We start from the raw sequence: 15172 nt of genomic DNA, 5'->3' as shown, positions 1-15172 counted from the left end.
TGTCACGCCTCCCCCTCTTTTACCACCTTCTCTGCTCTCACTGAAACATCTGAAACCCCGGAACCTGCAACAACCATGCACTGATTAAAAATTAATGTCGGAACTTGGAAATATGAACAGAATATGTCATCACATATTAGATCTGTCAGCATCTGAAAGATTATTACACGGAATCTTCAAAATCATTAAGATTAAAAAAAATGATTTGAACTCACCTTTAACTGTTAAGAAAGCTGTGGTTTGCTGATCTCCAGAAACACAAGTATATTCACCTGAATCTTCTGACTTTAGGTCACATATTCGTAACATATGTTCACAACCTTTTTGCTTGATTTCATATTTCTCACTTTGAGAGATTGTTGTTAATTCTTTCTTCCATACAACTGGCGCATTGGGTTGTGAGAGTGCACACATTAAAGTTACTGTTTCAGTCTCATCCACCTCCATGTTTTGAAGCAGTTGAGTGAAAGTTGCTGGAATAGCTAAAGAAACAAGAAATCAGTAGAATTATTTTTCAACCTTTTCCTTTGAAATTGACTATCACAGGAATTAAACATCATCTTGTATTAAAGTGCACAATGAAATCTGACATTTGCAATTGGTTCAAAAATTAAAACAAATTATGCTGATTTGAAATATAAATCAGCACCTGTCGAGTTTATTTCTGATCCAATTTTAAAATGTTTTTTCCAACAACTCTGCTCAAAAATCCAAAAAATACATCTTCCATTTTCTTTGAATTCTATTTATTTCTAGTTATTCCCAAATTTAATAATTAATGATTACCTTTGACGTTAAGTTGTGCTGAAGATACGTATTTCCCAACCTTGAAGAGCACAGCACCAGTGTCATCCTGTGTGACCTTCCTCAACATCATGGTGTGAATATTACCATTCTTCACTGAAATTTCATTCATTTCATTATTCTGTAGTTCAATTCCTCCCAGAACCCACTGAACACCTCGTGCATTCTCATGGGAGACTTTGCATTCAAACAAAGCATCTTCCCCTTCAACTACTTCCATGTTTTTTAAACCATCAACAATTGTTACATCTGGCTCTGAAAATAAACATAAAAATGAAAACACTTATGTCTTAAAATTTAGTGGATTAGGAAGGACTGAGAGGATGGAATTTAAAAAACAATTCACTCAGGGGATGTGGGCCTGGCTAGCTGGGCCAGCACTTAATGCCCAAAATTACCCTTGAACTCAGTGGTTTTTTTAAGAGGACATTTAAGAATCATTGCTGTGGATCTGGAGTTACACATAAACCAGATCGGGTAAGGGCAACAGGTTTATTTCACTAAAGGACATTCATGAACCAGATAGGTTTTAACATGACAATCCACAATGATTTCTTGAGACTTTTAATGCCAGATTTTTAGTGAATTCAAATTTCACCATTTGCCACGGTGGGATTCAAGCCTCCGTCCTGTTAAAATTAACCTGGGTCTCAGATTACAAGTCCATTGACAATACCACTATGCCACCCTGGTGGAACAGAATATCAGGCAACTAAACTGTGGGCTCCATGTGGATTTTGAGACTGGGATTGTTACTTATACCCAAAGTAACACTACACCTTTTAAAAACCTTTTAAGTGTATCTCCTTTAAATAAGAACTTAAAACTAAAAACCTACCTATTTCCTTCTTAAGTTTGTTTACTGTCCACTTCATTCTGGCATAGGGAATTCCAGATTCATGACCTTTGAGTAAAATAATTCCTCCTCATTTCTATTTTAAATCTGTCACCCTTTAGCCTAAAACAATGGCCTCTCCACTCTGTTGCCAATTCCTAGACCCTAGTTTGAGATTAGTGTACCTTTCAGAGGTTTCTAAAATCATGGTCACAGCCTTGGGTGATGTCATTGCTCCAAAGGGGAAAGAAAACTGCGGGCAGGTCAGGTGATCAAAATTTTTCAGCTTTCAGTTTTGTTTTGGCTGTAGTGTTAGAGGCAGTCTTAGAAGCAAGTTGGAAAAGTCTCTTTCTCTCATTGTTTTGCTTTGAAAATGTTATGTTAGCTGAAAGAATGGCTTGTTGCAATGCTGCACAAATTGCAGCATTGCAACAAATCAAACACAAATTGTGTTTTGGTGTTTTGGGAAGTTGATATGATTGCAGGCTACTCTGAGTTTTTAAGATCATTTGAAATCAACACTCAACCCAGGGAATTGGATTCCAGTATCATGTGAGCTTTAATATTTGCAGTGATAAATCTATTTGAAGGGTTTTGTTTGTTGGATTTTGGTTTTGATTGGAATATCATTAGATATATTCATTAAGGGTTATAAACTGGTGAGATTGTTTTGTTTTTGTTTGTAATTGACAAAGGTTCTTGCTAATTTTCTTACTATATATGTTAACTATATTTTTAAATACTTTATTTGATACAAGCTCCCTAGTGAGTCTTTTGAATCACATTTGAAGTAAAGCATCTCATGCTTATACTAGCCAAATTAAAAGTGCAAAGCTTATGATTCAGGTGGGCTTCATAAAACACTTTGGAGTTTCTAACCTGAACCATTATACTAGGATATAGGCCATCACGCCAAGGAGACTTGGCTGCTTTTAATCCCAATATCTTGTCAGTACATTTTCCCTAATGATGGCCATTGTTTTAAGTTCTCCTTTTCCACAACCTCTGCATTACGTGTTACCATTTGGGATGGTCTAGTGTCCTCCACCTTGAAAACTGAGGCAAAATACTGATTTAATGTCTCTGCCATTTCTCTGTTCCTTACTATTAATTCTCCAGTCTCATCCTCTAAGGGACCATTGCTGACTCTAGCTACTCTTCAATTTTATACACTTACATAATCTTTTGCTATCCTTTTCTATACTTTACACTAGATTTCTTTCGTAATTTACCTTTGCTCTTTTTATTACATTTTTAGTAACCCGTTTTTGGTCTTTAAAAGTTTCCAATTCCTCCAGCCTGCCACTGACATTTGCAATACGGTATGTCTTAGTTTTTGCCTTTACATTATCTTTTGGCAGGAATTGAATATCTCCTTAAATATTGGCTACTTTTCTCAACTGTCCTATAGTTCAGTCCTGGAAACAGGTGCCCAGTCTGTTTCCAGGACCTGCAGATTTCCCTGTCCAATTAACAGGGTTGGGGGGGGTGGGGTGCAAAGGCCAAATCAGTGGGCTTCCAATTTCGGTTGCAATAAAAGGTAAAATCCCAGCCAGCCTGCATTAATTACCCATAAAAAGATCCTCACGGCATTGGAATGCCTTGGTGGGTGTTTAACCTGTGTCAACCAAGGCAGCCGATGCAGGGAACAGGGTTCGGAAAGGCACAGCAGCTGGCCTCGTAACTTCTGCGCCCCATCTGCTTCCATTACTGACCTTGGCATACACCAAAGGTCTAACCCAATGAAACAGTAATCTGTTTCTGACCTATGATAAGAAAGCCATAGTTTTTTGTTTACCTGTGACAATTAAGGAGGCAGTAGTCTGTTGATCACCAGAATCACAGGTATATTCTCCAGCATCTTCTACCTTCAGATTGTGAATTAATAACTCAACAATGGGGCCTGTTTGTTTAATTTCATGCTTGTCATTTGCTTGGAGCACCACAGATCCCTTTCTCCATTCTACTGAGGCATCAGATTTAGTAAGTTCACAGTGCAGTGTGGCAGTGTGGCCTTCTTCCACTTCCACATTCTGAAGCCATCGCTTGAAAAGTGCAGGCAAGACTGAAAAATATTTTCAGTATTGTCAATCTTATAGCAGCAAGAAATGTTTATTGGTCAAATCACCAAGAATGGACAACTTTAGAGTGGAAAGTCCAAACCTAGAATGGGCAGAATTCTCCCAAAAAAATTCTAAGGCTGGAATTCTCCAGTCTCATACACACCTCCACTGCTGTCAGTCAGAATGGAGAATTTGGCACTCAGTCAAATCTCCGTTCACAGAAGCAGAACTGGAGAGTCACAGCTATGGGCGAAGTCAGAGAACTTGGACAAAGTGTTGCTCCGAGTGGGAAGACCGGTGAGATTCCCACTGGGAGAGTCGGTGCAATTCAGTTCACAATGTAACCACAGTCAGAAATTTTTTTGGAGACTGGGGAGATGCTCACTGAATTCCTGAGGTGGGGACCAAATGACCCCAGCAAGGCCGGCTTCTTGGATATCAAGGTACCATATTACAAGGGTGTCCCGATCTCCAGAGAACACACTCCACCCCCAAGCCAGCTAAGACTACTCCCCCCACTCACTGGCCTCAGGCTCCATTCCCATGTGCCTGAAACCTTGGTATGGGGTCGCCAAAAGCCACCCTACCTCCCTGCATTCTCCCCATTTCAATCTCCTACCCAGTTGGTTGGCTCTGCCAGGTTGGCACTGCCGGGGTACACTACCCAGCTGATTCCCCTATCACTAGGGCTTCAATGGCCACTGATTCCCTGTGGTATGGCCACCACAACTGGTTTCTGATTTTGGAAACCAGTATGATTGGTGCTGGGTTTCCATTGCCCCAGAGGGTTGGAGAATCATGGGAGGAGGGAGAACCCAGCTTCAAGATGACACAGCAGGCAGGATTCTCTGATCTCACCCGTGCAAGTGAGAATGGAAAATCTGAGTTCCAGCCATAACTCCATTCAATTTCAGCAGCATTGGAGAATCCCAGCAGCAAACGAAGATGGAAGTTTTCCTTGCCGGGTGGGAATCAGATTACATTGGTGTTCAGAGGCAGGGAGAGTCCCAAAGGGAGTTTTCCCTGGTGTTAAACATGCTATGGGCCCTTCCCCAGCTCCATGCAGCCCCAATGTGATCTGTGCATGAACACGCAAGGCTGGAGAATTATCCCCATTGCAGACATTAACTAAACATCCTCATCTTGTTTTGCTTCATGCGGAGTAAACTCAGAAAAGATATTAGTGTTGAATTAGCCATCAATGAAATCACGATTTCTTGATGCAATTATATCAACAATTTCAATGGCAGGTTGTAGCACAGAAATTTCAATTCATAACCTTACAAGGTCAACGCAGAATTTAATTCCAACAAAACATTGCAAATTTTGTAGCATAATGCTAATATTTTTAGTGAGTCATTTTAGTTCAAAAATTACATTTGAGGCTTGTGCACATACCTCTGGTGTGCACCATGCTTGGGATGTTGAGTAGGGCATTATTATGGGTACATGGAGTATATGCTGATGTATGCACATTGTGCTATTGATCATTGTGTAACATAGTTTTGACACCAGCCTTGCCGTTTTGAAACTTAATACATCAGCTATCTTAATCTCGAAACCTGAGCATATGTTCAGCAGCAGCAGGAGAGCTATTTAAAGAGATCAGCAACTACTTTTGGGTTAGCTGTTGATTAATTTCTACTGGCTGTTGCTGAGTTTGTGAAACTGTTTTGTGGTTTGTACTGTATTTAAAATTGCTGAAGTATACATGAAGTGGTGGGTCAGGTGTTGAAGGTCTTGTTCCTAAATTCAAAGGTTCTGCTTTTTTAAAATTCATTCATTGGACATGGGATGACTATGTGCCGTGCTGGAATTCAAACCCAGGTCCCCTGAACATTACCTGAGTTTCTGGATTAATAGTCTAGTGATAGTGATAGGGAAATGGAAGAGCGAATACGTAAGGAGATTACAGTTAGCTCCAAGAAAAACAGGGTAGTAATAGTAGGGGATTTTAACTTTCCCAACATTGGCTGGGATAGCCATAGTATTAGAGGGTTGGATGGAGAGAAATTTGTTGAGTGTGTTGAGGAGGAATTTCTCATTCAGTATGTGGATGGCCCGACTAGAACATAAGAACATAAGAAATAGGAGCAGGAGTAGGCCATCTGGCCCTTCGAGCCTGCCCCGCCATTCAATAAGATCATGGCTGATCTGTCGTGGCTCAGTTCCACTTTCCGGCCCTCTCCCCATAACCCTTAATCCCCTCTCTTATCAAAAACCCATCAACCCGCTTCTTGAAAATATTTAGCGAGGCAGCCTCCACCACTTCAACGGGTAGAGAATTCCAGAGATTCACCACCCTTTGAGTTGTGAAATAAGGAAGGGCAGGTAACAGAAGAAGGATCACATTGGGATCAGTGACCATAATTCTGTTGGTTTTAAGATAGCTATGGAGAATGATAGATCTGACCCAAAAGTTAAAATTCTAAATTGGGGCAAGGCCAATTTTGATGGTATCAGACAGGAACTTTCAAAAATTAATTGGTGGAGTCTGTGGGAAGGCACAGGCACATCTGGTAAGTGGGAGACTTTCAAAAATGTGTTAACCAGGGTCCAGGATAAGCACATTCCTCTTAGACTGAAAGGCAAGTCTGGCAGAAGTAGGGGACCCTGGATGACTCGGGATATTGAGGCCCTGGTCAGGAAGAAGAAGGAGGCACATGACATGCACAGGCACCTGGGCTCAAGTATAGCCCTTGAAGAGTATAGCAGGTGTAGGAGTAGATTTAAGAGAGAAATCAGGAAGCCAAAAGAGGACATGAGATTGTTTTGGCAGATGAGGCAAAGGAGAATCCAAAAAACTTCTACAAATACTTAAAGGGTAAAAGCTAACAAGGGAGAGAGTAGGGCCTCTCAAAGATCAACAAGGTCATCTATGTGCGGATCCACAAGAGATGGGTGAGATCCTACAAGAGTATTTCTCATCCGTATTCACTGTTGAGAAAAGCATGGATGTGAGGGAACCTGGGGAAATAAATGGGGAGTGTACATTGTGCAAAGAAGGAGCTGCTTGAAATCTTAAAGCGCACCAAGGTAGATAAATCCCCAGGACCTGATGAAGTGTATCCTAGGACATTGTGGGAGGCTAGGGAGGAAATTGTGGGTCCCCTGGCAGAGATATTTGAATCATCAATAATCACGGATGAGGTGCCTGAAGATTGGAGGGTGGCAAATGTTGTGCCTTTGTTTAAAAAGGGCTGCAAGGAAAAGCCTGGGAACTACAGGCCAGTGACCCTCACATCTGTGATGGGTTAATTGTTGGAAGGTATTTTGAGAGACAGGATCTACAGGCATTTAGAGGTGCAAGGACTGAATAGGGACAGTCAGCATGGCTATGTGAGTGGAAAATCATATCTCACAAATTTGAGTTTTTTGAAGGGGTAACCAAAAAGGTAGATGAGGGCAGTGCATGTTGTCTACATGAACTTTAGCAAGGCTTTTGACAAGGTACCGCATGGTAGGTTGTTGCATAAGGTTAAATCTCATGGGATCCAGGGTGAAGTATCTAAATGGATACAAAATTGGCTTGATGACAGAAGCCAAAGGGCGGTTGTAGAGGGTTGTTTTTCAAAGTGGAGGCCTTTGACCAGTGGTGTGCCTCAGGGATAAGTGCTGGGTCCACTGTTATTTATCATTTATATTAAAGAATTGGATGAGAATATAGGAGCCATGGTTAGTAAGTTTGCAGATGACACTAAGATTGGTGGCGTAGTGGATAGTGATTGCCACTGGATCTTGAGCATTTGGGCCAGAGGGCTGATGAATGGCAGGTGGAGTTTAATTTAGATAAATGCGAGGTGATGCATTTTGATAGACTGAACCAGGGCAGAACTTACTCAGTTAATGGTAGGGTGTTAGGTGAGTTACAGAACACAGAGATCGAGGGGTACATGTTCATAGCTCCTTGAAAGTGGAGTCACAGGTGGACAAAGTGGTGAAGAAGGTATTTGGCATGCTTAGTTTCATTGATCAGAACACTGAGTACAGACGTTGTGATGTCTTGTTGCAGTGGTACAAGACATTGGTAAGGCTACACTTGGGAGTACTGTGTACAGTTCTGGTCACCCTATTATAGAGAGGATATTATTAAACTAGAAAGAGTGCAGAAAAGACTAACTAGGAAAAGACATACTAGGGTGCTACCAGGACTTGATGGTTTGAGTTATAAGGAGAGGCTGGATAGACTCAGACTTTTTCCTCTGGAGCGTAGGAGGCTGAGGGGTGATCTTATAGAGGTCTATAAAATAATGAGGGGCATAGACAAGGTAGATGGTCAATATTTTTTTTCAAAGGTTGGTGAGTCTAAAACTAGAGGGCAGAGGTTTAAGGTGAGAGGGGAGAGATACAAAAGTGTCCAGAAGAGCAATTTTTTCACATAGAGGGCGGTGAGTGTTTGGAACAAGCTGCCAGAGGTAGTAGTAAAGGCGGGTCTAATTTTGTTCTTTAAAAAGCATTTGGACTGTTGCACGGATAAGATGGGTATAGAGGGATATGGACCAAATGTGGGCAATTGGGATTACCTTTGGGTTTGAAAAAAAGGCTGGCATGGACAAGTTGGGCCGAAGGGCCTGTTTCCATGCTGTAAACCTCTGTGACTCTATATATACCATCAACCATCGGCTCCCAATGCAGTAGTCTTATCTCCCCTGGTCTGCAGCATGGCAAGGAGAATGAGCAGAGGTGACAGGAAAACTGCTGGAAAAAGGAGGAAAAGAGAGAAAAGGAAAAGAGAGAGAAAGAGAGAAAAGTCCAAAGGTATTCAGGTGGATTGGCCACGCTAAATTGCCCCTTAGTGTCCAAAGATTTGTAGGTTAGGCGAATTAGCCAAGGCAAAAGTGCAGGTTTACATGGATAGGGCAGGGATTAGTGGGACCAGGTGGAAGCTCTTTTGGGGAGTCAGTGCAGATTCGAAGGGCTGAACGGCCTCCTTTGGCACTGTAGGGATTATATGGTTCTTCTCTAATTCTATGGTTCTCAGCAGGAAATATTGAGGAAACAATTATCTTATTTCAATCTCAGCAAGGAACAGTGCTCTGGATTTTACTGGCCCAGGTGCAACTTGCTGGGAGGTGAGTTAGAACAAAGAACAGTACAGTACAGGGCCAGGCCCTTTTGCTCTTCAAGTCTGCACCGATCACATTGTCCTATCTAGACCAACCGCATATATCCCTCTATTTCCTGTCTGTTCATGTGCCTATCCAGGTAAGTCTTTGATGTCACTAACATGTCTGCCTCAACCACCTCACTTGGCAGTACATTCCATGCTCCTACCACCCTCTGTGTAAAAAAACCTCGCCCGCACATCTCCACTGAACCTTTCCCCACTTACCTTGAACTTGTGCCCCCTTGTAATTGTCATTTCTGTCTTGGGAAAAAGCTTCCAACTGTTCTATAACCCTCATGATTTTATAAACTGTCAGATCAATCCTCAGCCTCTGCCTTTCCAGGGAGAACAATCCCAGTTTATTCCATTTCTCCTCATAGCTAATATCCTCCTTATCAGGCAACATCTTGATAAAACTTTTCTGTACTCTCTCCAAAGCATCCACATCTTTCTGGTAGTGTGGTGACCAGATTCAACACAGAAATGTGGCCTAACCAACGTTTTATATAACTGTAACATAATTTGCCAACTTTTAGCCTCGATGTCCCATCCAATGAAGGCAAGCATGCCATATGCTTTCTTCACCACTTTTTCTACCTGTGCTGCCGCTTCTAAGGATCTGCAGACCTATACTCCCAGATCTCTCTGAGTGTCTATGCTCCTGATGGTTCTGCCATTTATTTATAGCTCTCACCTGAATTGGATTTACCGAAATGAATCACCTCACATTTGTCTGGATTAAATTCCATCTGCAATTTTCCACCTAATTTTCCAGCCTATCTATATCATGCTGTATTCTCTGACAATTTTCATCACGATAGAAACATAGAAGATAGAAACAGGAGGAGGCCATTTGGCCCTTCGAGCCTACTCCGCCATTCATCACGATCATGGTTGATCATCTAACTCAATAGCCTAATCCTGATTTCTCCCCATAACCTTTGATCCCATTCGGCCCAAGTGCTATATCCAGCCACCTCTTAAATATATTCAAAGTTTTGGCATCAACTACTTCCTGTGGCAATGAATTCCACAGGCTCGCCACTCTTTGGGTGAACCAATGTCTCCTCATCTCCGTCCTAAGTGGCCTACCGTGAATTCTCAGTTCGTGACCCCTGGTTCTGGACTCCCCCGCCATCAGGAATATCCTCCCTGCATCTACTCTGTCTAGTCCTGTTAGAATTTTATAAGTCTCTATGAGATCCCCCTCCCCATCTCATTCCTCTGAGCTCCAGTGAAAACAATCCTAAACTAGTCAATCTCTTCTCATACATCAGGCCCGCCATCCCGAATCAGCCTGGTAAATCTTTGCTGCACTCCCTCGGGAGCAAGAACATCCTTTTTCAGAAAAGGAGTCAAAACTATATGGCTACACAATATAGCTTCGCCAATCCCCTGTATATTAGCAACAAGACATCCCTGCTCTTGTACTCAAAACCTCTTGCAATGAAGGCCAACATACTATTTGCCTTCTTTACTGCCAGCTGTACCTGCATACTTACCTTCAGTGACTGATGCGTAAGGACACCCACTGTACATTCCCCTCTCCCAATTTATAGCCATTCAGGTAGTAATCCCCTTTTTGTTTTCACTTCCCTCACATTTATCCAAATTCTACACTTGCCATTGATTTGCCCGCTCACCCAACATGTCCAGATCATTCTGAAGAATCCCTGCATCCTCGTCACAGTTCACTTTCCCACCAACCTGGTATCACCTGCAAACTTTGAGATGTTACATTTTGTTCTCTCATCCAAATCAGTAATATGTATTGTGAATAGCTGGTGTTCTAGTACCGATCCCTGTGGCACCCCATTAGTTATTGCCTACCAATTTGAAAAGGGTCTATTAATTCCTACTCTTTGTTTCCTCTCTGCCAACCAGTTTTCTATTCATCTCAATAAACTTCACCCAATCCCATGTACTTTAATCTTGCATGGTAATCTCTTATGCGGGATTGATCAGCCATGATCTTATTGAATGGCAGGGCAGGCTCGAAGGGCTAGATGGCCTACTCCTGCTCCTATTTCTTATGTTCTTATGTTCTTATTGTATCAAAAGCTTTCTGAAAGTCCTAATATACCACATCGACTGACTCTTCCTTGTCAACTTCACTTCTTAAATCTTCAAAGAATTCCAACAGATTTGTCAAGCATGATTTCCCCTTTATAAATTCATGCTGACTCTGTCTGATCCTGCCACTGCTTTCTAAAGGCTCTGCTGTAAAGTCATTGATAATGGATTCGAGGATCTTCTCCATTACTGATATCAGTGGGGAATTATACATCGCTGAAGTATAATTCTCTCTTTTCTCTCTACCTTCCTTTTTGAATATTGGAGTAACTTTCGCTATCCTGCAATCTGCAGGGACTATCCCAGAGTCTACAGAATCCTGGAAGATGACACCAATGCATTCACTATTTCTCGAGCTACTTCCCTAAGTACTCTGGGATGTAGATTATCAGGCTCTGGGGATTTATCCCACCTTCAATCCCATCAACTTTCCCAGCACCATTTCCCACCAATATTGATCTCCCTCAGCTCTTCCCTCTCACTAAATCTTGCATTTTTGAATTATCCACAACTCCAGCAATCTTAGTACAATCTGCAAACTTGCTAATCAGACCAGCTACGTTTCCTTCCAAGTCATTTATATATACTCCAAACAGCAGAGGTCCCAGCACTGATCCCTGCGGCACACCACTAGCTATAGACCTTCATTCAGGAAAACACCCTTTCACTGCTACCCTCTGTCTTCTATGGCCAAAACGGTTCTGAATCCATCTAGCTAGTTCACCCCGATCGTGTTTAATTTAACTTCTTGCACCAGCTTGCCATGAGGGACCTTGTCAAATGCTTTACTAAAGTTCGTGTAGACAACATTCATGGTCCTTCCCTCATCACTCATTTTTGTCACATCCTCAAAAAACTCAATCAAGTTATTGAGACATGTTCTCCATCATACAAAACCCTGTAATCTGTCGCTAACAAGACCATTCAGTTCCAAATATGTATAGATCCTATCTCTCAGAATCTTCTCCAACAATTTCGCTATCACTGACGTCAAGCTCACTTGCCTATAATTACCCAGGTTATCCTTGCTACCCTTTTTAAATAACGGGACAACATTGGCTATCCTCCAATCCTCTAAAACTTCACCTGTGGCCAACGAGGAAGCAAAGATTTCTATTAGAGGCCCAGCAATTTCATCTCATCTCCCTCAGTAATCTGAGATAGATGCCATCTGGCCCTGGGGATTTGTCTACCTTAATGCTTTTTAATACATCTAACACTTCTTCCCTCATAAAGATGACTTATTCCAAAGGGTTTACATATACCTCTGAGACATCACCAATCAACATGTCCCTCTCCTTTGTGAAGAGTCTCACCCACTTCCTTTGGTTTTATGCGCAATTTCCCTCCTTTGTCCTTCAGTAGACCAACTCTTTCTCAAGCTAATCTCTTTTTCTTAATATATAAAATGTCTTGGAATTCTCCTTAACCCTGCCTGCCAAGGACATTTCGTGACCCTTTTTTGCCCTGGTAACTTCCTGTTTGAGTTCTTTTCTACTTTTTCTGTATTCTTCAAGTACTTCATCTGTTTTTAATTACCTAGAACTTATGTATGTATCCTTTTTCTTTTGATTAGACTCGCAATTTCCCTGGTCATCCATGGTTCCTGGATCTTGCCTTTTCTGTCCTTCCCTGTTATAGGCACATTGCCTGTCTTACACTCAGTCAACTGCTTCTTACCCTTAAACAGCCTTTCCCAAACAACAGCTACCAAATCCTGCCGAATCCAGTTATAGTTAGCCTTCCCCAATTTAGCACCTTAACCCTAGGACAACGCTCATCCTTTTCCATGAGTATTATGGAATCTTACAGAATTGTGGTCACTATTCACTGCAGGTTCCCCACTGCAACTTTGATGACCTGGCCAGACTCATTCCCTAGTACTAGGACCAGTATAGCCCTCTCTCTAATTGGACTATCTACATATTGTTCCAAAAAACCTTCCTGGCCAAAATTAACAAATTCCTCACCATCCGGACCCCGAGCCCGAAGGTACTTCTAGTCAATATAAAGAAAGTTGGTCTCCCGCTGCAACAATCCTTTTACTTCTACATTTGGCACTTTTCTGTTGGCACTATAATGGCAGGCAGCCTTTCAGGGTGGCTCCCAGATACAGCTGCATCACTGGGAAAGCTTTGCATCAGAAGCAGTCGGCCAGTTATAATAATCAATTGCCCAAATTAACAGCCATTTTAGTTGGACTGCTGGCTTTTTGATGGTGGTAGACCAGAAGGCTGCCAGATGCTTGGACATAGCGGAGGGCGGTATTAGAGCCAGAGGTTTCATGACTCAAAGAGGAAATATCCAGTAGTGAAGTCATTGCTGCAGCCCTGGAACCATTTCTGAAGGTCTTTCCTGTCTTCAAGTCAGGGTCTGCCGTGACCCTGACAAAAGAAAACAAATAACTGTTATCTTTGCAGTGGTTCCTTACCACTTCAGCTGCAGCCACCTTTCCAGTGGTATGGTTGAGGCAGCAGAAATGCCAGCCTTCCGATTGGGACAGCAGTTTGGTAGCCCTTCTCTCACCTTCTTTAATTGGCCATTTCCCATACCTGCTATTAATTAAATGGATAGTCTCAACATTATTGGTCTCTCATTTTCTCCCTGCATCAATGCAGTTACACACCGCCTGCTTTATTTAATCTATGGAACAGGCACATACAGGGTTAACAAGCGACTGAGTTCAGTACCACTCACACAGTGATGTAAGAAGGCACATGAACTGCTGCAGTTCGTATAGTGTAGTGAAAACCCACAGTGCTGTTCGGGAAGGAATTCCTAGATTTCGACCCAGTGACAATGAAGGAATTGCAATATATTTCTAAGCTGGGGTGGTGCAAGCCTTGGAGGACAATTTCCAGGTAGTGGTTTCCAGCTGGCAGCCGAACGGGTGGAGTTATTTCCTAATCAGAGGCTTCTTGAGTTCACAGTACAATCAGAGGGCCATCATCTCCACTGAGAGAGGAAGGCAGGTCACAGGTCGATGGGTAAGTTTAAAATAAAACCTCAGAGTAGCTGAGGAGTCTGGTCCCTTGGAACAGAGTAGAGATCATTTCAAATGGTTGAATGGGGCTGCGGGGGCTGTCATTCCTGCCAGTGCCCTCCTACTTGGGTATTGAGCCTGTGGCTCTGATAGGCCCCTCCTCCCACTCCAGTTTCCACATGGAGGCAGTGTGCCTTAAGCGGGGGGCATCCACAAGAGAAATGAGGCCCTCTAAATCACCTAACTGGAGCCTTGCACGTGCCTCAATTCATTGCACATCTGAATCATCTCCCTTCCTGCTGCTGGGAAACTTCCTTGATGCCTGGAATGCATCAGTGTGTCAATCTGGTGTGACACTCCACTATTTTCTGAGCTCCCTCATCTGTCATCTTGGGTTAGGAAAATTCTGCCCTTTTAATGTGGAGGAACAAAGAAAATAAGTATGGGTCTTTGAACTAATGCGTGGATGAAAGAGGTTGCCAAGCTGTCTATGGTTTTTCATTTTATTCAAGATGCTAATAAGTTGTTGAATGGTTGGGCAGAGAGGATTCTTGCTTGCTGGCTTTGCTGTCTTTTAGTTTGGGGATATTGTGAGGAATTCCCAATACAGAACAACCTTTGCCTTTCATTTCATTGGAAAAATTGGGCCAATGTTTTCTTGGAAAATGGAGGATGGCCTTTTACCTGTCCATTCTGAGAAAATCACGCTTCAATCCCTGCCTTAAGGTCTGCCACCACAGCTATTGGAAAATCTTGTTTCCTGTCAGCCTGGCAACAAAAGGGAAATTGCGATAGTGGGATTTGTCCGGTCTCCTGATTTCAGTTCAAAAGTGAAAATCTGGCCCTTGGAGTTGGACAGGGAAATTCCTTCAGCAGCTGTCAAATGGGTTAATGATTCCTCATTTGCCACCATACTGCAAATGTTGAAGTGACACAATACTAAAACTGGCTTGCATCATTTAATGTGGCAGATCGAAGCAGTACAAATAATTCTAATGCCAAATGCCAGCCTGTCCCTTGAGACAGGTGGGCTAATGTTTCACCTTCAGTGCGTAGATGGTAATATCGGTGGCTAGCCAGAACAGTTTGCCTGGGATGAAGGCTTATCTCACAAAACCTTTGCCTTAACTAAGGGATAGACAATGGATATTTGATAGTACGTTGAAGAATTAAGGCTACAAGTAAATTATTAAATAATAATTTGTAAATACCAGGATTAGTAATTTTGCCTCATGAAATTTGAGTGAAATCTTGTCTGGAAAATGTTTTAGTGTGATGATATTGTGCTTTAAAACATGTATTTTTTG

General features: G+C 42.2%; 1 protein-coding gene across 1 annotated transcript in view; it reads right to left on the bottom strand.

Annotated features, from left to right (window-relative positions):
• obscnb (obscurin, cytoskeletal calmodulin and titin-interacting RhoGEF b) overlaps positions 1-15172 on the bottom strand; it is a 696366-nt gene that overhangs the window by 276007 nt on the left and 405187 nt on the right. Inside the window, exons 60-62 of the mRNA XM_080214757.1 lie at positions 3438-3704; positions 787-1059; positions 216-482 (exon numbers count right to left, since the gene is read on the bottom strand). Of these exons, the coding sequence (XP_080070883.1) occupies positions 216-482; positions 787-1059; positions 3438-3704 (807 nt within the window). The remainder of the gene's footprint in view (positions 1-215; positions 483-786; positions 1060-3437; positions 3705-15172) is intronic.

This window comes from Carcharhinus amblyrhynchos, chromosome 2 (assembly GCF_965287045.1).
Source record: "Carcharhinus amblyrhynchos chromosome 2, sCarAmb.v2.hapA, whole genome shotgun sequence".
NCBI lineage: Eukaryota > Metazoa > Chordata > Chondrichthyes > Carcharhiniformes > Carcharhinidae > Carcharhinus > Carcharhinus amblyrhynchos.
The sequence above is the reverse complement of the archived record's forward strand: the minus strand, read 5'-3'. Positions and strand labels throughout refer to the sequence as shown.